Below are 27,576 nucleotides of genomic sequence, written 5' to 3'. Positions count from 1 at the left end.
CATGTTCCTATCAATGATACAGGCAGAGGATTCTCGTCTCCCTCCCTCATTTCACAGTCGAATGGTGGCGAGCAGCTCAGGGTCAAAGTTCAATACAGAATGGATTAATCTGCGTTATTTTTTTTTATATTTTGACAGCCCTAATTTAAACACTACAATCACCTACGTGAATTATAGCTTTATATTTATACTCGAGAACACTTTTACCCTAGACTGGGTAAACCCAGCCCGATCTGCTGCCGATTTGATTTCGCCCTGCTGGAAACCTGTACATATTTCTATTATGCTTCAGTTACAATTTTGTGGGGACCAATCACAACGGTTTATCCACCTTATCCACGCGCTATTGGCGGGTTTAACACAATGACGGATAGAGAAGTGATGGAAGGACTATCCAATTGCGTACAGTCATTTGAACTATGCTCGTTGATCACGCCTCTTGCGCAGCAGAAAATACAGAGCAGACTCCCCAGACCAATGTTCAATCTTAAATTGAGCTTGGTCTGGTGATAGCCAGACAAGGGTTCGGTGACATTTTTTTATGTTTTAAAAGGAAGACTATTCGGCTCACCAAGGCGGCATTTATTTGATCAAAAATAGAGTAAAAACAGTAATATTATGAAATATTATTACAATTTTAAATAACTGTTGTCTATTGTAATATATTTAAATATGTAATTTATTCCTGTGATTAAAGCTGAATTTTCAGCATCATTACTCCAGTCAGTGTCACATGATCCTTCAGAAATCATTCTAAAACGCTGATTTGCTGCTCAAGAAACATTTCCGATTATCAATGTTGAAAACAATTGTGCTGCTTACATTTGTGCAGGATACATTTCTTTTCAGGATTCTCTGTTTAAAAAGTGTAAAAGAACATACTTTTTGCTTTGAAGTCATCTATAAGCTAGTATACAACTTGACAAAGTTTACTTAGGAGTGTATACACATTTTTGTCCAATCAAATGCTGTCTAGAATGAGAACATCCCTAGCTAGTTCTGAATAGCATTAGCAAGTAATGCATCACAGAAAAGCTATTGGCCTTAAAAAGGTCATACAGGAAAGCAAACCGCATTCATTACATCCTCTCACTTTAAGCAGAGAAGCACCTTGATCAAGCACTAACAGACTGTAGTGAATGGTAAGTCACTCTGGCGTGATTTTGTTGTTCATTGGTGACACGACGGTCAGAGCCTCAGATGTATCGTCCTCTGAAGGCCAGGGATCCTTTCCACACATCAGAAGTGGAATTGCATACCTCTGGAACTAGAAAAGAACGTTATCATTTTTAAACACATTAAATAAAGTATTATTTGTAAAGAGTTTAAATGGATTATTCACAACTAGGCCTATAATTAGATATATAACTTTTTTTTTTACTGTTATTTCTTCCTTATTCCCTTAAATTTAATCCTTTAAATATGTAATTGTCCCTCAAAAAAAGAAAACTTTGTTCCCCCCCAATGTTCAAGATATGGTTACGGCCTTGCTGTCGACAACACAAACCAAACTCTTCCATGCCTCAGTGTTTGGGGGCGGGTCAAAGTAGACATTGTTCACAGACAGCCAATGAAGACCATAGGCTGGCATTATTTACATTTGTTACTCTTATGCAGGAAGACTAGAATTCCTGACGATTCGTTTCAGGCCATTCAAAATTGGTTCATTCTTATGGGAGACCAAAAGAAACCTACCTCCATGAATGTCTTTACTGTGTTAAACTAGGCAAAGCATACTGATGAACATGATTAATCTGCATGTTTCACTCACCTGTTTGTTCATGTATATGTAGATCATAGGGTTGTAAACTGTGCTGCTCTTGGCCATGTATATGGGTATCACCTTCACCAGCACAGGCAACTGGACATCAGGGTTGAAGATGACTATTAGTGCCAGGGTAGCATATGGTAGCCAACTCACGAGGAACGCCAACACCATCATCACCACCATCCGCGCCACCTTAGCCTCTGCCCTCGCAGCCGCACATCCACCTACCTTAGCTACCTGTCAAAGAAAATATTCTTTCAAACAACCAGTGGTGGACGAAGTACACAAATTAGGTACATGAATAAAAGTACAGATGCCCTAATAAAATATTAATCCATACAAAAAGACTTGGTTTTTAATGTACTTAAAGTCAGCATGAAAACAAAGTTGTAATTTTCTTTTTCCCCCTTCTTTGATGTCTATCTGAAAAAGCATCTTGGAAAAAAAAAGTAGGGCGGGACTTGATTTTGTTCACAGGGAATTGATTGGATGGTTGTGGTTTGCTATTGCTGTGATGTCATGTGAGTGACAGGTTGCCCCACCCTTGTGCCAGTAAACAGCATCTGAGACCCTGTCCTAAATAGCACCCTAAACCCTCGCGGTCTTCCTACGAGTCCGCACTTTCGTGACGTAACACAGCTTTGACTGTCGGGAAAGAAGTCCGCAGCAGAGCTATGTGCAGAGCCCGCTTCAGTGCAAAAGTGTGCATCGAGGGAGCATATCGACCACAAAGGGGATGCAAAAATGGGACAAATGGGACACTCTACGGTCTCGCGCACGATTAGATCCCAAATGGCACACTTTTATGCACTTTCGGTCTTGTAGACTTACAATGGCTGCCGCGTGCACATCCCTTAAGTCCACGAGGCCGTGGGTGTCCCATTCATGATTTTAGGATTCAGAAGGGTGCTCGCGAGCGTCCCCCTTTGTGGCCGTTATGTGCCCTCGAAGCGCACTTCAGCTGAGCTACGCAGAGGACTTTACCTGGCAGTAAAAGTGGCACTGCGTCACGAAAGTGGAAGACCGCGAGTGTTTAGGGTGCCATTTGGGACAGGAAGAGAAGAGATGAGCTGTGAAAGGGAGGGCACATGAAATAAAATGTGCACAAACAAATCATGTATAATAAATACTGCAATATTCCATAAAAACAAGAATTGTCCATTTTGATTTCATGGGGACTTTAAGTACTACAATGAAAAAGAACTGATGGATGAAACGTTTATTATTTATTCTAGCCAGCACTAGTCAATAAGAAAGATTAGTGCAGACATTTAATATGTATTGATCTGCAAATAAGCAAACATTTAATATTTTTACCAAAACTTATAGCCTGCAATATCAAAATACTAAAATATCTATTTAAGTTATTGATAATTCAAGTGTGCAAACAAGTAAAAAATGATATCCTTGATGAAAACCATATTTGTGTAAATACAGTAAAAATACAATATGTGGTGACAAATACACATGTCACATGAGGTAAAATAAGTCATTATTTAATTAGTCGTTATGTCATTAGTATGTCATAATTTTTACTTTTTATGTCTGTTTTTATAAGTTTTACTTTATATGGGAATCCAGCAACACGTGGAAAAGGCTGGACTTTTAAAACGTTTTTTTTTTTTTTTTTTTTAATACCTGCACGTTTCGGCATAAGAGCCTTCTTAATGGTATACAACAGACACAAGAACATTTTAAGAGATTAAATTATCATTTACAATATATAAATTACGGCTTAATTATGATGTAATTTTTTTTCGGGTAAGCTTACCCGTTAGACAAACGTTATGTTTTTATGTAAAGTAGTGGAGTAAAAATTATCACGTTATAGATTGTAGTGAAGTAAAAATAAATGTTTCCCATGATAAAATACACCAATCAGGCATAACATTGACAATATCCTAATATTGTGTTAGTCCTCCTTTTGCTGCCCGTCGAGGCATGGACTCCACTAGACCCCTGAAGGTGTGCTGTGGCATCTGGCATCAATATGTTAGCAGCAGATCCTTTAAGTCCTGTAAGTTGTGAGGTGGGGCCTCCATGGATCGGACTCTTTTGTTCAGCACATCCCACAGATGCTCGATTGGATTGAGATCTGGGGAATTTGGAGGCCAAGTTAACACCTCAAACTCGTTGTGCTCCTCATTTTTGCTTTGTGGCAGGGCTCATTATCTGCTGAAAAAGACCACAGCCACCAGGGAATACTGTTTCCATGAAAGGGTGTACATGGTCTGCAACAATGCTTAGGTGGTACGTGATAAAGTAACATCCAAATGGATGGCAGGACCCAAGGTTTCCCAGCAGAACATTGCCCAAAGCATCAAAACTGCCTCTGCCGGCTTGCCTTCTTCCCATAGTGCATCCTGGTGCCATGTGTTCCCCAGGTAAGTGACGCACATGCACCTGGCCATCCACAAATGTGATTCATCAGACCAGGCCACCTTCTTCCATTGCTCTGTGCTCCAGTTCTGATGCTCATGTGCCAACTGTTGGCGCTTTCGGCGGTGGCCAGGGGTCAGCATGGGCACCCTGACTGGTCTGCGGCTATGTAGCCTCATACACAACAAACTGTGATGCACTGTGTATTCTGACACCTTTCTATCAGAACCAGCATTAACTTCTTGAGCAATTTGAGCTCCAGTAGCTCGTCTGTTTGATCGGACCACACGGGCCAGCCTTCGCTCCACACGTGCATCAATGAGCCTTGGCCGCCCATGACCCTGTCGCCAGTTCACCACTGTTCCTTCCTTGGAGCACTTTTGATAGATAATGACCACTGCAGACTGGGAACACCCCACAAGAGCTGCAGTTTAGCATCTAGCCATCACAATTTGGCCCTTGTCAAACTCGCTCAAATTACGCTTGCCTGTTTTTCCTGCTTCTGACACATCAACTTGTTCACTTGCTGCCTAATATATCCCACCCACTAACAGGTGCCGTGATGAAGAGATAATCAGTGTTATTGACTTCATAATGACGGTCATAATGTTATGCCTGATCAGTGTAGAATACAGGCCTATTTGATAAATTGTACTTAAAATACTGTAACGAAGGGAATATAGCCTGCTTCGTTACTATCCACCACTGCAAATAACAAATTAAATTTCACCAGCTCATCTGAAGATATAAAAAAAGCAAAAACGTAAAACAGGACAAAGTTTTACTTGTCTTAGCGTGTAGAGCAGCCATGAATATGACACCACAATGATGACAAATGGCACAGCGAAACAGAGTGAGAAGTAACAGATGATGTAAGACATGTTTTTGAAATCTCGACTCTGCCAGTCGGGTCCGCAGGATGTGCCCACTCCCTCCAGCTGGTAGCTTCCCCAGCCAAAGAGAGGAGGAGTGTTCCAGATCAGAGACCAGAGCCAGGATAGCGCCAACCCTCCGGCGGCGTGCTTGCTCTGGAATGTGATTGTACCTAGAGGCTTGCACACTACAAACAGCCGTTCCACAGCAATCAGGGCCACTGTGCACAGCGCTGTTATACCTGTGCAGTCAACAGAGGAAACGGAAGAAATTACACTCAAGATAAAATTCACATTTTAAAGGTTAACATCTGTGGCTGTCGGCTGATCATGCTCAGTGTTGGGTGTAATTAATTACTAAGTAATCGAATTACTGTAGGCTAATTTAATTACTTTCCCTTGAAAAAGTATAGTAAGGGATTACTCTTAATTTTTCTGTAGCTAATTGGATTAGTTACTTCTGTTGTGATTGCATTAAATAGGCCTACTGTATAGACTATACAACTATCCTATAAAAAATAGTGGATTTAACATCAAAAATGTTTTGTTAAAATGTATGTTTTTAATGTAACCTTCTCCCTTTGCACACTTTGGTCAGTTCAAGAATAATGTGTGCAATTGTATATTGTTCATTTGAAAGAATTAAAAGTGCAGTTTCATGGTTTTCCTTGTATTGTTCAACTCAAACTTGCTGGTTGTCCCTCAAACCCGCTTAAGATCTATGGGTGACAGGGCTGGAATATCCTGCCTTTTGAACTTAGGGAAGCTCAGACCTATGCCATTTTTAAAGTTCAACTTAAGACTAATAATTACACTGTTCAAGATGTGATTAGTAGCTACGGTAATTAATTACTTTTTTTTTTCTTTAGCAGGCTAGGTTACCCAACACTGATCTCTTATGATGTTTACAATATGGCACAGTAAGATTTCTCAGTTGGACACTAAACCTTGAAAAGCCATATTTGATAGTAAAACAAGTAGGCAGATGTCTTAATATTTTCTGAAAAACCACAGTCTCAAACAAATTTCTCTTTTGAGCCGGTTCTAGTGAATCAAAAACAGAAAGTGCAATCAGTCGCCTACCAGTCCGATTCACAAACAAGTGATTTATAAGCCGGATATTTTAGTGAATCAAAAACACAGTAGTCTAATGCTATGTCCGATTCACAAACAAGTGATTCTTTTGAGGCTGTTCTCTTTTAGTGAATGAAAAAATACAGTGCATTCAGTGTAGTCAGCGTCACGAATAATGACATTTATGAACCGGATCTCTTAATGAATAGTTCAGGAAGACTCGCGTAGCCTATCCTTAGGCTACGTGACTCATTCTGATTAAACGAGCTCTGTCTGTAAATCTAAGCTAGGCTACTGTAAGTTAGGCTATCACTTTCAGTGAGGATACGTTTTTAAGGTTTTGTGTCCTTGTTTTATAAAATGAACACCAATTCACGTTACAAATTCACTATTTCGAAGCACTGTCCTCAGTCAAAAAACAAGAACCGTTCAATTCGGGAATGAATCACTTATTTGAATCGGTTCTTTTGTGTCAGTCAAGCAGGTTTCAAAACGTTGAATCGATTCGTGATTCAGTGTGATTCATTCGGGCAGTTCACACACACTAGTTTGTTGCGGTTTACACCCTAAAAGACACAGGAAACAAAAGAGTGCCTGATGAAGTGGATATTCACCTAGGCACATTAAATAAAACCCTATAAATGTCTCATGTGAATGTCAGCAACGGAGCTCTTCGACGAGCAGGTAAAGACAACAAACAAAACATTAGCGGTAGCTAACAGAGTACAAAAAGTATCATGACATTTCTATGTTTTTGAACATATGCCTGGTGATGACTATTATGCGGAAATCATTCAGTAGGCTACCCCGGTTTTCAAACTATATAGTATTATTACATTACCTCAGCTACAGTAGGCGACTGTAACGTTATGTAAAGTATGATCTGTGCCTGATACCATAGGTAAAGTGTAACATAATGGCAGTATGAACATTTTAATTTTCAGAGACTTTAACAGTTTCATGCAAATAAACAGAGGCAAAAATGCTAATATGATCAAATTCACAAAATTCAAATGCGCAAAAATATAATAATAGGGATCCTTGTTTTAGCTACACTAATTATAAAATATTTTACAGAATAACAGTATTTGCGTTTAGCTGTTAAATTTGAGACTAAATCAGGATGTAATTGAATTTGATTTTTTTACTTTTAAATGTTGCTTTTTTAGTGTCTGGAAGCCCATCACAATTGCAATTTACATAATACAGTCTAAAATTATTATTTAGTGATGGAATGAACTCTAAACAGACTTACCAAATAATGCAACGCAAAATCCCTCCAATACACAACCGCCCCGTCCCATGATGTAGTAGCCCACAGCATTGGTCACCACATATGGCACACTTCCTGTTAGTGTGATGCCCATGTCAGCCACGGCGAGGTTGACCAGGGCATAATTCAGTGGCTGCCGCAGCTGTTTGTGCCGGAGGGTGACGAATATCACTGTAGCGTTCAACACGACAGCTGTGATGGAGAACACGGCCATGAGGAGGGACAGCGTGAGGAATCCTGCCCACGGCAGGGGCACCTTTGCACCGGAGCCATGGTGGTGGATAGACGAGTCATTCAGGAATTCTGGGAAAGAGTCCATCTCCCCAAATCCAAAAAGTAGTTTTGCAGTCAGTTTCAAGCTATATTCTTCTCTGCTGGTTCATTCAAGTACATCAGACATGCACCTTTGCATCACACGTCTGCACCTTCAAGTGTGACACACACACACACACACACAAAAGTTCTTATTCAGATTAGGTGCTGTAAGAAGAAAAGTCCCAAAGATCCAGACTTAAGACCCAATAAATCCTCCTGGGTGTGATCCCTGATCCAGCTCTTCCCTTGATTGCAGTTGGAAAATGACTTGAATTACTTAAAACCTTGGGAACGTTTTCTCATGCCGTCACCACGTGCACAGTTGAACAGTTCAACTGAAGCTTTGTGATCCATGACTAGTCGACTGATAGTGGCAGAACTAATGAACTATTGTTTTTTCTGGGGAAAAATATTACTTTGCAAGTGCACTGTATGAACTTTTTGATCTCATTGCTAATTATCAAGGATTAGATAAATATTTAGAACAGTAAAGTAACTTAGTGTTTTGTTTTTGAGAATTTTGCTTACTTTGAATTAGGGCTGTCAAAAGATTAATCGCGATTAATCTCATCCAAAATAAAAGTTTGTGTTTACATAATATATGTGTGTGTACTGTGTATAATTATTATTTATATATAAAAACACACACAAGCATGTATATATGCTTTTATATATAAATATAAAAATGTATTATATTTATATATAAAATATTTATTATATAAATGTATATACAGTATATACATGCAAATATTTCTTAAATATATACATGAATGTGTTTGTATTTATATATACAGAATAATTATACAGAGTACACACATATATTATGTAAACACAAACTTTTATTTTGGATGAGATTAATCACGATTAATCTTTTGACAGCCCTACTTTGAATACATTAATGTCATTACATTAATTGACATTTATTCAGAAAATGTTTAAACTTTTTATTTTTAATTATACTTAATGTGCAGTTTTGTATGCTACTTCTTTTCTGGACTTAAATCAAGTGCACTCTGCTTAAAATATGCTCAAATTTAATGTTTGTACTGAATTTTAGATAGGCCATTAGAATAGCAAAGTGTTGAAATGAATGGCAAAAGTTGTCTAATTTACAAGAATTCTCCCGTGTCAATGCATTTGAGGCCTTATATGTTATTGATTTATAATATAATATATAATGTTATATGATTAGCTGTGAAGTGTGATTCCCAGCACCTTCAGTGCCAGATGTCACATTTGCCTAGTACTATAGTTGACCCTCTAAGAGTTTTAACTTCCATTAAGACGAGACAGAGATTACTGTGTGTTTGGTGTCCTGCATTAAAATAGACAAGCGTGAACTCCAGCACAGACTAACCGGATTTGCTTCAAGAGTTGTTAAAACTATTGCTCCTGTCCCTGAGAGACCCATGATTTCTTAATCTTATTGTTTTAAATTACATTAGTAAACATATAGAAGACATTTAAAGGCAGGATAGGCGTGACCGATTTGTTCCAGAAACATCTTTTGTTATGCTGGTTGAAAGTCTCTTCACATCCTGATGGCAATCAAGTTAAGTAGTCTAAATGTATTTATATGTACACTGATCAAGCATAACATTATGACCTATTCCTAATATTGTGTGCTGTGGTATCTGGAACCAAGATGCTAGCAGCAGATCCTTTAAGTCCTGGAAGTTGCGAGGTGGGGCCTCCATGGATCGGACTGGTTTGTTCAGCACATCCCACAGATGCTCGATTGGATTGAGAGCTGGGGAGCTGGGGATTTGGAGACAGAGTCTACACCTCAAACTCGTTGTTGTGCTCCTCAAACCATGCCTCAACCATTTTTGCTTTGTGGCAGGGCTCATTATCTGCTGAAAGAGCCACAGCCACCAGGGAATAGCGTTTCCATGAAAGGGTGTACATGGTCTGCAACAATGCTTAGGTGGTACGTGTCAACGTAACATCCACATGGATAGCAGGAACAAAGGCAGGGCTCGACATTAAGCTTGTTCACGTGCTTGTCCTTCGGACAAGTAAATCTGTCATTCACTTGTCCGAGTAAAAAAAATGTGCTTGTCCGGAAAAAAATATATTTTTGTGTGTTCTGAAGCAATATTCTCACCAGTGTTCAATCAGCTTCGACATATTTAAATCTGCATATTTGTGATATTTTTACCTTTTATAAAGGGCATTTTCCTCCTAATCTTATTAAATATAGGCTCTGCTTCAGCTTTCCTTTTATATTTTTAAATTTGATCAATACATTAAATTAGAAGACGACACTAGCTGTTACCAGTCAAATTAAATAATTTACACTGAAAAATTACAACTGCCTTAAATAATGTTATGAGATTGTTTTAAATATTTTTTGAATATGCAAATAAGAAAAGAATGTTTAAACATGAAACTAAAACGGCAGTAGGTGGCGGCAGGTGACCGTCTGAATGAACGAGTCATTGAGTCGATTCGTTCAAACGGCTGATTCATTCAAGAATGAGGCAGTCGTTTACGAATATTCATTGAATCTTTGATTCAACCGATTCATTCAAAACGCTGAATCATTCACTAACACGCTGTTGCGGTGACACACGTTCTGCTGTGATCTTTGTTTGGAACTATTTTCGCTGCTGAAATGGAACAAAAACACTCATATTGCATCTGAAAAGTAAGTGACTTAATGTTAATAATTGTTTATGGAACTGTCATATGAAATCAGTGTCATTTTCAGTCGTGATGTTATTCAGGAAAACGGCACTCTTGGTAATGTGACGTTGCTTAACTGTTTCATCCACATTTCTACATTTTTATGGCAGTGTGTTAACTGAGTTTCTCTGTGTAAGAGGTGCATTTGTTTCGATTTCTCCTCAAGAGGCTGGGCGAGCGTCAACAGCGCAACGTTAGTTACGGTCAGTTCATTATAAATTATATATTATTATTTACTATCGATCGCCACTTACACTAATGAATGCAGAATTATTCTTGCATTTTGGTGATTCCCTAGTTATTTTTTGTTAATGGCGTTTTATCAGGCTACTTGTCCGGTCGGGCAAGTAAGATTCTCTTTTACTTGCCCCTTCAAAAAATCCACTTGTCCCGGACACGCAGACAAGCGTTAATGTCGAGCCCTGAAAGGTTTCCCATTAGAACATTGCCCAAAGCATCACACTGCTTCCGCCGGCTTGTCTTCTTCCCATAGTGCATCCTGGTGCCATTTGTTCCCCAGGTAAGCGACGCACACACACCCGGCCATCCACGTGATGTAAAAGAAAACGTGATTCATCAGACCAGGCCACCTTCTTCCATTGCTCCGTGGTCCAGTTCTGATGCTCACATGCCACTGTTGGCTTTTTCGGCAGTGGACAGGGGTCAGCATGGGCACCCTGACTGGTCTACGGCTATGCAGCCCCATACACAACAAACTGTGATGCACTGTGTATTCTGACTCCTTTCTATCAGAACCAGCATTAACTTCTTGAGCAATTTGAGCTCCAGTAGCTCGTCTGTTTGATCCGACCACACGGGCCGGCCTTCGCTCCCCATCAAGTTTTTATTTTTTTAAAGCCTAATAAATGTTGACATTGATAGCTTTCAATTATGTTGATAGCTTTCAATTATGCTGTAATGTTGAATGTATTTCATTAATGTTTTTAAAAAATCTTATTTTAACGAGACATCAGTAGTATCAGAGATACTGGCCTTCATTCATAAAGAGATGCCATTACAATACATATTTAAAATAGTCTCGATTTGGAGAGTAACTGTGAAATTATTACAATATAAAATTATTTAAAAATCAATTTTTTTAATATTTTTATATTGTATTAATTTCCCTGTTACGCTCCAAATTAATTACAATGAATTATACAGAAAAAAATGTGAGATTAATTAGTTAATTTGGTTGAATTAATTGACAGCATATCGTCTGTGGAAGGTGCGGACCTCCAATCATTGCATTTGGTCCATATCTCCACGCACCCTCAGTTCATGCTTTGCAAAGTTAGACAGACGTCAGTCACCGAGCACCACAAACGAAACACTACAGTTCCTCCTGAACCGAAACAACGAGCTAATTTGGAAGAGATGGAAACCGATGACGTTATGAATATCATTTAGAGTTTGGCGTGTTGTAGCAGCATTACAGTATACAGTATGGCTTGTGTTCTTCAGCTTCAGTCGGATGATGAATGATGCATTTACCAGCTAATCATGACTGCACAGAGACGCAGGCCGTTAGGACAGATTCATCACACACACACACACACACACACACACACACACACACACACACACACACACACACACACACAAATGCACCTCATCATTTATGTGCTCATGATAATTAGAGGAAGAAAAAAGAATGAGAGAACAGCAATTAACTCCTGGTAAGCATCAGACTTGAGAGGTTATAGTGCTATAGTAGTGGCTGGTCATAAATCTTATTCACTTACTTTATTTGAGTACTATCTGCTCTTTTATGGCTTCTTTTGATGAGGAGCAGCATAATACAGCTGAATCTGTATATCAATGGGCATATTGCTGTTTTTATTCATGTGCATATCAATGAAAGCAGCAATATGCAGAATCATACTGTCTCATGAAAACTAGTACATGAAAATAAGAGCATTCGGATGACAAAAATCTGAAATATTATTAGGTGCTCCTAATAGAGCTATAGTTGTTTGAAACCAAAAACTCTGCTATTTATAGCAGATATAGCAGTTTGTGACAACTTGCCAGGTAAAATATGTAGTAAAGTGTGACCAACAGTTATAAACCGCATTATTCCTGAATCATGCAGTGCTGTTATGAAAATGAGTCTTCTATCAATGTGAATATGAATGTTAATATACACAACTTTAATATGAAATCAATAATAAAAATGCGTATTTTTAATTACTGATAAACAAATGATTCATACAAAAGAAACTAAAATACGTAATCTCCAGAGACCAGAGCAAAAGCATCACCAAACGGAGGAATGCGCGTTGCCGAGGAAAAGTTTCGCATCAGCTTCTCTCGTGAGCGCGCTCGCATGGGGAAACCGCACTGGATCTCCTTCCCTAGATTTACACATTAGCCTCACTGTCTTGATGACTTTCTGCTCGCTTCTCCTCTCCCTAAACTTCTGCCTTTAGTGCATGCGCTGACCCGAAAGTGTCGTTCATCGTAATATCAGCAGCGCCAGCAGTGAGAGCGCGCGAGTTCATTTGCTCCCAATCAGCTCTAAGAGAAAGAATAAGCATTTGAAATCTCTGTTGTGCTCTCTGTGCCACCAATGCAGGGATAAAAAGCAAGAATCGATGTCAAAGAGCACGAGCAGGAGGTCGTGGGGTGTGTGACAGCTGGGCGGAGAGACTGAAACTCCGGAGGCTGCACGCGCGCCGGGGCGGGCAGATGTGCGGCTGAATTGGCGCTCGGTGCTGTTTTTGTAACCGGGGGAGAGAGACCGAGAGGAGGGGGGAGTTCTAAAGGCTGCCCGAGCCGCCGGTTCCTTTCCTTTGCAAGACATTTTGGGGGAAGGATGCAGCGGGACCGGAGAATTCCTCTGATGCACGCGCACTGCCTCCTCTTGTGTGTGATGAGCGCGTGCTGGACGACGCTGGAGGTGCGGGGGTCCCAACCGGAGATCCCCTTATCAGTGTGAGTAGAAGTGCATGCACAATTTAGAGAAGAGGCCATAATAATTGCATTCATCCTATATGCATGTAGAAAACAAAGAGATTAAAACTATTCTGTGTGAAGGGTTTTGCGTTCGGCTATTATAAGGGTCTAGAAACTTTTCTGAGTAAATATGTAAAATGCTTTTATAATAAATGCATATTGTAATGCATGTAAAATAGAGAAGCCTTGATAATTGTATTAAGTCGATATGCAAAATTCTTTGTAGAGCAAGAACATTTATGAATGCTTTGGTGCTATTTCAAATGTCTGAGCGCGAAATTGGCTTTTATAATTTATGAATATTTTAAATGTTTGCAAAACATAGAGAAGCCAGAATAATTCAATTTAATCTATAAAGTGCACTGAGAGAGAGAGAGAGGTTACAACTATGCTTTGTGATGGTTATTGTGAGGGTCTAGTTATCTCCAGAGTGCAAATATGAGGCTTTTATAGTATATATGCACATTTTATTATATTTCAATATAACAAAATATAGAATAGAAGCCCTAGTAGTTGCTGTTGTATATATACAGTAGCCTACATGTAAAAAAATATTTGCCAAGTGTGCAAAAAATGTGCTTCATGTGATGCTAAATCAACTGATTTTATTTCAATCACAAATATAACTTACAGTAATATCATATCATCAACCTCCTTACATTCAGTCAGATCATGCAGAAATAATGTAGCCCAAGAGAGTGTAGAATGAAAATACAGTATGCGACGCTTTTATGGTATAGAAACTTTTTTTTGACGTAACATAAGGGAGAACAATGTGAACTTAACAAACACATGCTCCTGTATGGCCTTTTAGAATACAGTAATAATGATTATAACCAGTTATAGCGTTAACTTTTGTCAACTTTTCATTTTAATCTATCATAATGATATTGCTAATATTGTAATTGTGGCATAATATGTTGTAATTTGAGTGATTACATGGGTTCTTCTTTCCCTCGACAGGGTGAAACTCTGGGCTTCAGCGTTTGGTGGTGAAATAAAATCAATAGCTTCAAAATACTCAGGATCTCAGCTCTTACAGAAGGTATTTCCCCTTCACACTCTCTCTCTCTCTCTCTCTCTCTCTCTCTCTCTCTCTCTCTCTCTCTCTCTCTCTCTCTCTCTCTCTCTCTCTCTCTCTCTCTCTCTCTCTCTCTCACACACACACACACACACTTGCATTGACACACACCTCTTCTTGGCTCATATGAATACAGATGGCTTTGCCTTAAAACATCCAGGTGTATAATATGATATTTGTGTGTGTGTGTGTGTGTGTGTGTGTGCGTGTGCGTGTGGGCATGTTTTTGTGTGTGTGTGTGTGTGTGTGTGTGAGAGAGAGGGGGGTGGCGGCGGGGGGGTTGGATAAGGCTCATTACACTCAGTTTCTTTCCCCCCGATCTGTCTTTTGCATCTAAACACCTGTGTAGGACGAGTTAGACAAATAGAATAACTGAATGAATGTGTGTGTGTCTCTTTATAAATGACAAAGGAGCATCTGATGATGCCCTACACACTTTAGCCACACGGTGGCAGCTGGTATTCAAACCAGGGTTCAAATTTTTTAAATCCGAGGCATTTTTAAATGATTAGATAAATCATGATGTTCTTCCAAAAAAAATATAAAGTAGTAAAAACAAGGGAAAGTAGAAAGGGCTATAAAGCAGAGATTTCCTAATTCATATCAGTTCATGTTGTGTACATTGTCGTATTTTTGGTGTGACGTAGATGATTTATATTTACATATTAACAATTCGATATTGATAACACTATATCAAAAAAGGAAAAAAGGCACAGACACACATTACAATATTAATATTGTATTATTAAAGTTCATATCTATGTGGCAGTGCCGATATTTTGCGGATAAAGGTCTCCACCTGGTTTCCTTGTTCCAGTATACCGTGTTATAGCTAATACTGCTGTTTGAATGCACTATGCGGTGGCGTTATATACTACAAAACACACTTCATTTCCTCTCGGTTTCTATTGAAGGATAAACAGTGATGGATGTTTTGAGATAACCCCGTCTCTCTCTCTCTCTCTCTGAAGTATTAATAAGTCTCTCAGTGTTGGTGTGAGATAAGAGCCCAGCTCTCACCATCAGTGCACATATTATCGTCGTAATTACCTCCTCACAGAATGTGTGTACGTGACTCTTTAACTGATCTAGTCCGGGTCTGTTTATAAAACAGCGGAAATGAACGAAACTGAGGCTTTGAGAATTACACCTGAGAATGATGGGAGTTTTCATGGGAGGTGTAGGAGTGTCGACAAACGCTGATTGTTTAACTAAAACTGACATTCGGGGTCTATCTTTAGCTATTGGGCCCTTACTTATAGAAAAATCCATAGTGTAGTCAGAGCCATTACTGGTGTTGTATTTATCCACTGATCCGAGACCAATGTGGCTGATTTACCTTGCATAATTGTTAACAGAATAATTCACCCAAAAATGAAAATTCTGTCTTTGTTTACTCACCCTCATGTTGTTCCAAAACATTAGCTTTTTTTCTGTTCAGTTCATAGTAACCATGTCTGCCAAGCTCCAAAATGGACAGCATAAACAAGTCCATATGATCCGTACCGTATCTTAGTGTGAGGAACAGACTGAAATACAGTATTAAGGGATACTCCAAAAATCATTATACCCTCACAAACTGTATGACTTTCTTTCTTATCTGGAACGTAAAAAGATTAAGTTGTGTCCCAAATGATGCACTACCCACTTCTGGACAGGAATTGGGATGCACCTTTAGTGTTTTTTGTTCATAGAATGGAAGTCAATGGACTCAAGCGTTGTTTGATTCCCAACGCCGTTCAACATTTTTTTTTTGTGTCTTGCAGAAGAAATAAAGTCATACTTTGGAACGACATGAAGTTGAATAAATGATGATAGAATATTCATGTTTGGGTTATTATTATGGTGCATTCACACCGGACGTGATTCGCGCAAGTGATTTACATGTTAAGTCAATGCAAAGATGCGAATAGACAGTGTGGTGCGATTCACGCGAATGAGGCGGCGAATGACGCGGAGCAAATTGAGCGTTTGACGCATGATTTGGCGTAAACCAATCAGGAGTTTGCTCTAGTAGTGACAACAATCAAACAACAAAAGGAGAAAATCTGTATATCTGGTTCAGACAATATGATTATCACTGTGATAACATTAAATGACATGAAACACAACCCAGTCTCTTTTTGGCAAGTTTATGTAGGCCTATGATCATTAATACAAAAGTATAAGTAAAGGGTATAATAAGCTATACATGAAATAAAGCAAACAATTCAGTCAAACATTCAAAGTCAGTGCTAGTCGGCTACAACTGTATCGTAAAGTTATAGCCTAAAAATAAAAAAGTAATGAAACTTCACTTTGCCCTCAGCCTAAACGATTTGCCAGGGAACAAATTATAGATCCATGAGACCAAAGATCGGCCGTTACATCTACACAAGATTAATTATAGCTCGAGACACCACAGAGACATCCGAGCCAGCGGCAGACGGCAGAAGGACTAGCCGAGGAAAGGCTACTCTCGCCGGGGTTAACGAGCGCTGAGCGCCGCTGATCCACTGGAGCTCACAACTCCGAAAACGCCAGATAAAATGTTCAAATAGGCAATCTTTTTATAAATAAACCACAGATTGGAGCTTTAAACAACTACATTATCGCCTGAAAAAGTCTTAAAAACTATGTTTTGTCACACATTAACAGTAAATTTTAACAAAAAAGACGTGTAAACACAGGCCATGTCAGCCATTTCTCAACGAGACGAGCCGGCTGGCAGAAGCCTCTCCCATGACACGAATTTGCGTCTGTTGTGAAGTGAATGTCAAACGCGAATGAAGCGAATTTCATGCGCGAATGAAGCAAGTAAACTCAAAATGTTCAAACGTCCAACTTCGCGCGAATAGTGCAAATTATTTGCGTCATTCGCGTCCGGTATGAACTCTACATTAGGGATGCACCGATTGTTCGGCAACCGAAATAACTTGGCCGAAAATAGCAAAAATTGCACTTTCGGTGTTCGGCCGAATAAGTGAAAAGACCAAATAAATTTTACCGAACAATGAGGTTTTTGATGACGCGATCAAATATAGCAACCAGCTCGTGTGAGAGAGAGGTTCGCACGCTTCTAAATGCAGCAATGCAGCACATGTCGGAAGTGTGGAAGCATTAAGGCTTGTTTACTTTCCTCTAATGATGTAAAACAGTGACACCAAAGCTCCGAAGCGTGTGTCAAAAATATGAAACGATTTTCAGTGAAGCTTTGTTTGGATGCTTGATTCGTTCTATCAAAATCACGTGACCAATGACGTCCGAAGCTTTGTTTCACACACACCCACGTGACTGCTTCGTACTCTGATTCAAAAATGTTTAAAAATGCGCTACACGGGTTGTTAGAACCGTTGTATTGCACTAGTTGATTGTTGCGAGACTTTGTCATGGTTCTGAAATGTGGGAATGCTTTCATTTGAGTTCGCCCAATAAGGTTGATAATATATTTGGCTTTTGTTCTGCAGCCTTTATATATATATTTGGGTGAAAGCCAGCCTACTTTTTTTTTTTTCAACTTTGTTCATTTTCAAGTATTGGAAAAATTAAGTGGTTAAAAGATATTGTTGTTATTGGCAATTATAAGAACCTATATATGTGTGTGTGTGTGTGTGTGTGTGTGTGTGTGTGTGTGTGTGTGTGTGTGTGTGTGTGTGTGTGTGTGTGTGTGTGTGTGTGTGTGTGTGTGTGTGTGTGTGTGTGTGTGTGAGTTTTATTTGTTCACAAACAGGAAAAATGTCCACTTTGACAATACAAAATGTTATATTTCTTGGTTTGAGTTACTAGGAGTATGCAATGGAACAGATTGTTGTCATGTATTTAGTTTATTGATTCATTCATTCATTCATCTATCCATTAATTAATTTTTGCTTCTAAAATAATGGTTGCAAAACAACAAAGCTTTCCCTCACTTTCACCAGCAGAGGTCCTCGTCGAGCTCTGATTTGAAAAGCTTTGAGTAATGAACCTTTTTCTGATACAATTGTGCTGAAAGCTTCACTGGTTCAGAAAGCTTCACTTCCCCATCACTACTTTCGTCTGACTGCGCGCGCGCCTCGTCCGATTGGCACTCTGCGATGACGTCATTTTTGCAGCGCGCACCAGATCACGCTCGTGCGGACGCGTCGAGTGTAAACAAGGCTTAAAGAAGGCTTTAAAGTGTCCGAGAAAGACGCAAAAATGGCCGTTTGCAGACACTGTTCTGCTGAATTGTCTAAGCAGCCTCAAATGCAAGCAAGAGCACCATCAGTTGATACTGTAATAATATATTGGCAAATGCTCCAGTCCATATTTGTGTCTGTAGAACGTCAAATGTATCCGTTTACACGTGTTTCTGCAGCGGTGACATAGTTGTTGATCTCTTGTACGCAATGGCCAATGAATAAGTTAGTCAGACTCCACTCACTGCTCAAACCGCCAGAGTTTTTATTCAGGCTTGCAAAACCTCTCATGAACAAACAAACAAAATTTGATTATGATACCTGTAGGCATAATAGGCCAAAGATAAGATAAGATGGCCAAATAAAAAATATATATATTTTTTTAAAGTTATAGTGTGCTTTGTTTGTATTATGTCTGCTGTAATGCTAAAAATGTTCAGTGTTAAATAAATATTTTTAAATTGTAGTTTTGTAAAAAAAAAAAAGAAAAAAAAAAGTAATTTATTTTAAAAGCAAGACAAAATATTAAAAAAGCAAATTTATGCAATGGTGAAAAAATTGGCAAAATAATTTTCATTTCGGTGCATCCCTAGTAATTATTGAAAAACTAACTTACTGAAAATTTTAATTTCCCATTGTGCATATTCAAACTAGCACACCATATTCATTACAAAAACTAATGAAACTTCATGACAATGACGTCAAATGGCTTTGTGCATCAACGGCCTGAATGCAAATTTCAGAGATTCAGTGGAGTGGAATATTATCAGATATCGCCTTAAATTTCCATTTTTTCCTTGCTATAAAAACGGTAGGATTCAGAACGCCGAAATATGGTGCATTGGTCGGATTTCCAACTTTTGTGATGCTTTTTGTCCATTTAGGACAGATGTGGTCGCTATGCACTGATGTATTGGCAGCCAATATGTAATATCAATATTAATACTTATAAATAATTAAACACTTGTCAAAACAAAATTAAATATGTACAAAATATAGTTTGATAGCTAAAATAACCTCTGAAGGATGTCATGTTTTCCTATTTGTATTTTATGTACTGCCTCTTAATGTTTGCCTGTTGAATGTTTTATGGATCCAATCCATGTTCAATGAAAATAATTTGATGATGCAGCAATAAACTAGCTAGTATACCTTAATGCATGCGTTTTTGACCTTTGCTCATTTAAAACATGATCAAAATTTCTAATAATTATGTAAGTGACAATTATCGGTACCGGCCAGTAGTTGTTTGTTAAAATCGGTTTTGTAGCGACGTGTACTGTATTAAAAAGAGATTACAGAAGGTTGTTTATAATGTATCCAGTTTTCAATGGAAAAAAACTGCATATAAAAATGACATACGGGTGAGTAAAAAAAATTTAAAAAAATGTGCGTGAACTGTCGCTTTCAGGTGAGAGTTAAGATGGAAATCTGTTCCTGATTCAGCCAAAAGCATCAATAATGAACATGTTCAATCATCCCACCCAGAATGATCTTCATCAGCCTAAACGCGTGCACACACACATTAACACAGTGTAAAATGTCCCAGCCAGTTGTGTTCTCTCTTCATTGCCGTTTCTGCGTATGTTTGCACTTTTTCCCATCATCCTGCTCAGTGGGCGTGACCGATGGGTGGGGCTCAGAGCCAATAAGCTGTCTGTCTGAAGAGCTGGAAGCAGAAAGGGAGGGATGAGGCAGCAGGCCGCTTCATTAAGGAGGATCGTTAAGAGTGATCATTAAGCTTGTTATGCAAAATTACCTGATTTTTACACAAAGGGGGTGGGGGGGCAGCCATACAAATGTCACCCTTTGTTGCTTTCAATCGCTGAAATTTCCACCTCACCGCAACAAAATAACAGATTGTACAAATACATTACCATTAAGCATCTTTACAGTGAATAATTTTGCAGCATCTTGAGAATATGATGGCAAACTTGTTTTGTCCAGGAGCATCTGGTAGCATGGGACACTCCCCGGGACTATTTCGCTACTGTGTATGAATCAGTGGGGTGATCATCACTATTGACGAACGCAGCATTAATGGCTTTGATTATGGCTTTTTTGGGGGGCCAGGGAGGGTGCCGGGACGGAGGGTGAGGGGTGGGGAGGCAGGACAGGCGTGAAATGAACTGTTCCGCCTCAATAGCTCTCCATGGTCTCTCTCTTAAAGGGGTAATTTGCCGCGTGGTGCTGCGATCTGTGTGTGTGGAGGGGGGTGTCGGTGTTAGAAACATGTTGGGGGTCTGATATGCGCCAGAGTGTGTGTTTTCATGCTATTTGATGTCCTGTTGTCTTGTGGGGACAAAAAAAAAGCGAGATTGTTTTGCTTACAGAAAACTAACTTTTTATCACAGCACATTTTGTTCACTCTAAAAAATGCTGGGTAAAAAATAACCCAAGTTGGGTTGAAAATGGACTAATCCAGCGATTGGGTTGTTTTAAGCAAACGTTTAACCCAACCGCTGGGTTAAAACAACCCAATTGCTGGGTTAAAACAACCCAATTGCTGGGTTAGTCCCTTTTCAACCCAACTTGGGTTATTTTTAACCCAGCATTTTTTAGAGTGTAAGTTACAAGGACTGTGAAACTAGTGATGCGTGTGTGTGGTCTTGGTAAACCCTACATTATAGGGACAAAATGTCCCCAAAAAAGAAGGCAATATCTGAAATCCTTGACCTTGTGGGGACATTTTTTGGTCCCCATTAGGAAAACAGCTTGGGTTAAATGTTTGCTTAAAACAACCCAATTACTGGGTTAAAACAACCCAATCGCTGGGTTAAAACAACCCAATTGCTGGGTTAGTCCATTTTCAACCCAACTTGGGTTATTTTTAACCCAGCATTTTTGTAAATCATACTAAGTGATGTTTTTTGAAAATCTAAAAATGCAGAAAGTTTTCTGAGATGGGTAGGTTTACTAGTAGGGGATATAATATACAATTTATCATGTCTATGGAATGTCGCCCTAAAACATGGAACGTGTGTGTGTTCTCATGTCCTGTTGTCTTAAAAAACTGAGAAAGATTCATCCTTTTCTCCTGGTAGGGCCGTTTTTTATGTCCTGTCTTGAAAAACAAAACAAAATGTGTGACATTTTTTCACGAAATGCATGTCCGTGTTTCGCTTAACGCTAACTTATTTTTTGTCAGAATACCCTTTTTTTTAAGTTTAAAGAACTGTGTTGAACACTTAATGATATTTGAGATGCGCGAGTGTGTTTTGATTCTGTTTATATCACGTTGTCTAAACGGAAAAAGAGAAGATAGAAGGATATGTACACTGTAAAAAAATATTGTTGGTTTAACTTAAAAAAGTAAGTAACCTGGTTGCCTTCAAATTTTGAGTTAATACAATGAAGGAAATTGTTTAATAAATAGAAACTCAAAATATTATTGTATCTGAACCACATGCATAATAAAAAAAATGTTGTGATAAATCATGAAAAAGCACAATTTGGCATATTTCACTGCATTAATAAAACACACAATTACGCAATATGCTTACAAAATCTTTTAATACACTCTAAAAAATCCTGGGTTAAAAACAACCCAAGTTGGGTTGAAAATGGACTAACCCAGCAATTGGGTTGTTTTAACCCAGTGAATGGGTAGTTTAACCCAGCGGTTGGGTTAAATGTTTGCTATCGCAAAAGTCCATTTTCAACCCAACTTGGGTTGTTTTTAACCCAGCATTTTTTAGAGTGTAATATTTGAATAAAGGGTGATGTCGATTCTCAAATGTTCATTGCATTAACTCAAATTTTTAATTTCAATGAACTCAAAATTTCAAGGCTACCAGGTAACTTACTTTTTAATTTTTTTGACAGTGTATGCTGTCTATTTTTCATCCTTTTTATCAGCCTTTTTTAAAGTCAAGATTTTAATGTATGTGTGTTTATTTTTCCATTAGGCTGTGTGGCACACGTTTTTGGTATTTCTTTCTTCTTCATGAAATCTATGTTTCACTTAACATGAACTTATTTAAATCAGAAAGGTTTTTTTTTATAGTGGAGTGGTGTAAGCCTGCAGGCGTGAATGCCTGAGTGTGTTTGAATAGCCTAATATCACAACGTCCATTGAGTGCTGTTGCTTCAGGTGTCGCTTGTACTGCAGACTCAGCATTGTCTGAAGTGTAGTTCATTATCCAGACTCGCCCAGGCTTGACAACTTATTATCTTTCTCCTGAATTCTGACTCCATTTCAATTACCCTCCAACAATGCGTGGCCCTTTCGACAAGCCCCGCCCAGCCTCCCCGAAGCAGCCCACCCACAACGCTCTTCCTCCACCAATAATAGACACTGCAGCAGCAGTTCCACCAATTACAGGGACAAGACTGAGCTCGTTATCTGGAGAGGATTTGTCTTATCAGCCAATCAGAGAGGCCGCTGTCAGAGAGAGGCGCACGACGGCACGCTTATCTGAAGACTTGTGGCACTAACTCAAATGGGAATGACAGCTGTATTAACGAAGAGACAATGCAAAGCGTAGGTCATGGAGACTTGTAAGGGCCTCTTCTTACTGTCCCCTGTCTCTCCATCACTGTCTCGCGTCATTTTTTTTATACGTCTCGTCCGTCCATCTTCCGCTGCCACACATATTTGCCTCCCTCCCTCAGATTTGCATATGTAAATGTCCCTATCTACTGATCACAGACAAATTTACTCGTCATGCTGGACATCCATCTCTTAAACTCATGTTTGAGGGTATCACACTATCCATTAGACTGAAACAAAAGATGATTATGGGTTCCTCACGTTTGTGCAAATCATTACCATTATAAAATATCCGGGGTTAAATGTGTTTTGGTTGAGAATTTTTTTCTGTCTGAGTTTTCTGTCTGAATTTGCTGGATTGTATTCTCTTTGAAGGAGATTTTCTTCAGATATTCATAAACAAAGCATTCTAATAAGATTGCCATTGAGATTATTTGAGATGCTACATACCAAAATGTGAAACACACACACACACACACACACACACACGTTGGGTTTTGATGTTTTATGAGAACATTCCATAGACATAATGATTTATATAGTGTATAAACTGTAGATTGCAAACTGTAAAACTGTAGAAATTGTTCTGCATATTTACGTTTTCAAAAAACATAATTCTGTATGATTTATAAGACGTTTTTCTCATGGGGACCAAAAAATGTCCCCACAAGGTCAAAAATTACTGGCAACACTATCTTTGTGGGGACATTTGGTCCACATAAATGTGTGTCCACACACACACACACAGTGAATAAAGAACAATGTGATCCACTGTATTCAATTGTGCAAGTATGAATGCAATTAAATAAAAAAAATATTTGTGATCTGATTCTATTTGTTGAATAAATGTATTTTTGTTTTAAAAAATTGCTGCTAATGCAACACCTTCACTATTGTCAGACAAGCTGCATTTAAAATGTATATTTTAGGTAGCCTATTTGATTTTATTGAATGACAGAACACAACATGTACATAACACATGTAGGCTTATTTAAAAGCTATTTGTTTTGTTCAAATAATTTTTTTATTAACAAAATGTTATCCAGCCTTGTCCACATTGACACAAAACGTAGTAAAATGTCTATGTTCATTGCGTAACATGACCCATTTGTTTCTTCTCAGAAATACAAGGAATATGAGAAATCGGTGCGAATAGAAGAGATTGACGGCGCAAAAGTGGTGAAAATTTTGGCGCAGAATATGGAGGAAATATTTCGGAAAAAAGCCGAGGCCACACGAGTAAGTAACAATTAAGATAAAGAGATTTTCAAAATGTTCTGCATGCGTCTTCCGTTTTATTATTATTTTTTTTTTTTAACATAGGCCTATTTAATAGGCCTAGCCTATTAGAATTATTATTATCATATTGCCTTTTAAATAATTATTTTTCGATTTGCGCATGAATCCCTATTGTTTCAGCATTTTCCATCAATCATATATTGTGTTGGATGCTGCAGCCGCAACGGCTTTATTTATTGCTAACGTATAAAAAGCATCTCGGTTGAAGCTTCTCCCTTCTATACAGAAGAACATATAGATTTTCCCGTTACAACCGGCTCGTGCCGTTATTCTTCAGAGGCACACACACACACGGTCCAAGCTTTAATTGCCCGTGTGTGTGGAGGAGATAGGCTTATCTAACTCCTGCAGATACACACTGTCACTTTATGATGCAATGGAGTCGGTTTGCCATGAAAGGTAAAACCCATGAAATACACCTCATGCATTTGTAGCCACTGCACACCGATTTTATAAAATGCACGCGCGTATTTACACTTCGATTTGAAGGGAGCTGATACAATTTCTATCACAGGAATCCCAAGTGTATTGCAGCACAAAAAAAATGTACGAATAGAAACATAATTTAAATGTTTATCCAAGAGTGATTTTATTTTTAATGTTCGTGTTGTCTAGTTTAGCTATCTGTCTTAAATTATTTTCAGACAATGTTTTTGATAAATACTTGTGATATGTTAAATCTATAATAAAATGACAAATGATGTCATTTTTTCTACTCACGCGACTTCTGTTCACGAGCAGTGAGAGGAAAGCCGCGCGCTGACAAACTTATTTTACTGAAATAGCTTATCGTTTGAAAGCTGTTATAAGTTCACATTTCTGGGATGGTTAAAGGCTTAACTAGGTGAGAGTCAGGACAATAAACTCTTTCAGGGTCGGCGAAAATGAATTTGTAGGCTAAAGGCCTATTTTTCGGGGTGTTTTTTGAGGTTCAGCAGCAAACAGGCTAACTGACGTTAAGCGTCAAATAGACTTTTTAAACCAAAATGTAGCCTGTGACTTTTTTTAAAGATATATGGGCCTATCTGTGATATATAAACTGAATTTATAGCCTACATGCTAATCTGTCATGGTTATTCATTTATTGACTGATATTAATTGCAACGGAAACCGTCGTAGCCTACTGTGGTTACCTCCTCAGGTAAGTTAAACGCGCTAATCAGTTCGCTAGCGCCACCTGTTCACCGACAGGTGAAAATACGCGCTCTAACTAACTGTTTCCCCACTTCTCCATCTCGTGATTTAGCTTTTGTGGTTAATGAGACGTTTAAAAACACGATTGAAAAGTACTTGCGTGTAAAAGAATATGTACGCCCCCTCCAACCTTATGTTTCGACTGTCATAATTCGCACCCTGTTAAAACATATTTAGAACGCAATTTATCTTGTGAAAATAATATTAGGCTGTATTGTTGACATACATAAACAAAGACATTTAAATATGTTCTGTTTTTTTCCTAGGAAAATAGCCTCGTTATAGTATTATTATATTTTACAGAGCAGCTTATGGCTTGTATTTATAAAATTGGCTCAAAGCCTCACTTTTTTTATGTTGCTATAATTTCCTCGATATGCGACAAGTATTAATTATTTTTCCTAAAGCGCTTTGTGGATTGGAAGCAATTATACCGCCATGTAACTAAAATGCATGCCAGCACTTTTCAATGACGACAAAACATAAACTGTCCTTTACACACACACACACACACACACACACACACACACACACACACACACACACACACACACACACACACACACACACACACTTGTGTTTGCCTCAAGGGAACAAGCCGCCACGTGAAATACAACCTGTTTGCAAGCAGCAGGTAAACTAAACATTACTGTTTAGTGTTGCTTTAAGGAGGTCACCTTATACTACTTCAATAAATAAATCATTATGCCTATTTAACTTTCATTAATCTGGCTACTTCTGTTGATGTTTCTCAGGGTCAGATTGTTCTTGAAAGTCACCCCCATATAAATCAAAGGTGCTCTGAAAGTACTTTATAAAATGTAAGATATTTATTAATGACGTTATGAAGTTATAAAATGCCTTTTACATGCAGCTGGAGGCTATTATTATCATAAATGTCTGCATTTTTGAAAGCTCATGTCGCCCATCAGGAATAAATCGGTGTATTTTGCCATCAATCATCTCTTCTAAGTTTCTGCTGTTCTCTGTGTCATGTCACTCGTATGTAGAGGCTGGTAGAAGCGGCGGAGGAAGCTCATCTCCAGCATGAGGAGAACCCTGACCTACAGGTGAGAGTTTGTACACTTGTATGTTTTTGCAGGATTATATGGACTATTTCAGAACCATGGACAGTTCTTAAAAAAACACCAATCACTCACCAATCGCTCTTAATGACATGGATATAATTGCTCCTATTGTCATGGATATTTCATAGAGTGTGGTATGGTATTGTATTGTGTTTTTTTTATAATAGAATCTTAAGGGATATTTTAATGTTAAAGCCCCTCCACTCCTTGCCATAATCTTGTAGCCCTGCTTTATGCAAATATCCTGTACATGACCTCCAGCTTAGTTCTTGAAGTGAATTATATTTATATATATATTTATGTGCCGGAAAGCCCTCCCCTCGCTCCGGCCTCCGCACTCCGACTAAGATAAATGACTCCACGTTGGCTGCGCTGTTCAGGGACAAATGGAAAATTCACTGAAGCAAAATACGTTTAAAATAATGGTATCCCCCCCTCAGTAATGAATTCATGCACTCGCTCTCTTGTACGTAGAAATACATTTCCAGTGATTCATAAACTGTGTGTTTTTTTTTTATTCACACAACTAATTATAGCGAAAGAGGCGGTTTTGTAGCCTCTATATTTCTGTATGTTGTTTTTATAACAGAAAACTTTTGACTGAATGGATGTTTATTTTAGAGCTACACATTCATTCATTTTATACACTCATTAATTTACTAATTTATTATTTGCAGGCCTAAAAGAATACATTTTTGTAAATATATTTTTACTGTTTTTTATTGATGAAAGACATGAGGACATAAAACATTTAATAGAGATTCATTACAAGAATACATATAAAAATAAAAAGAGTAATGCAATTAATTACAAATGAAAATGCACCCAATATAGATTGTAAGTATGTAATTGGTTAGGTTATATTGATGTCGATCGTAGACATCAGGACATAAAAGATGTAATGGAGATTTATTCATATAAAAATAAAAAGAGTAATGCTATTAATTACAAATGAA

The 27,576-nt window shown here is 38.3% G+C and overlaps 2 protein-coding genes across 2 annotated transcripts in view; one reads left to right on the top strand and one right to left on the bottom strand.

Moving 5' to 3' along the window:
- Nucleotides 1-568: 568 nt before the first annotated feature.
- parapinopsinb (parapinopsin b) lies at nt 569-7,820 on the bottom strand. The gene is made up of 4 exons (XM_079844523.1): nt 7,349-7,820; nt 4,933-5,261; nt 1,772-2,005; nt 569-1,267 (listed from the first exon to the last, which is right to left on the bottom strand). The coding sequence occupies exons 1-4, from the start codon at nt 7,683-7,685 to the stop codon at nt 1,148-1,150; spliced, it is 1,020 nt and encodes a 339-aa protein (XP_079700649.1). The 5' UTR covers nt 7,686-7,820; the 3' UTR covers nt 569-1,147.
- Nucleotides 7,821-13,187: 5,367 nt separating this feature from the next.
- Nucleotides 13,188-27,576, top strand: part of cacna2d3 (calcium channel, voltage dependent, alpha2/delta subunit 3) — a gene marked incomplete at both ends in the record, with an annotated part of 62,208 nt that continues 47,819 nt past the window's right edge. The window contains 4 exons of the mRNA XM_079844321.1: nt 13,188-13,306; nt 14,291-14,372; nt 24,162-24,278; nt 26,543-26,602. Of these exons, the coding sequence (XP_079700447.1) occupies nt 13,188-13,306; nt 14,291-14,372; nt 24,162-24,278; nt 26,543-26,602 (378 nt within the window). The remainder of the gene's footprint in view (nt 13,307-14,290; nt 14,373-24,161; nt 24,279-26,542; nt 26,603-27,576) is intronic.

Source organism: Gobio gobio, assembly GCF_949357685.1.
Source record: "Gobio gobio genome assembly, chromosome: 19".
NCBI lineage: Eukaryota > Metazoa > Chordata > Actinopteri > Cypriniformes > Gobionidae > Gobio > Gobio gobio.
The sequence above is the reverse complement of the archived record's forward strand: the minus strand, read 5'-3'. Positions and strand labels throughout refer to the sequence as shown.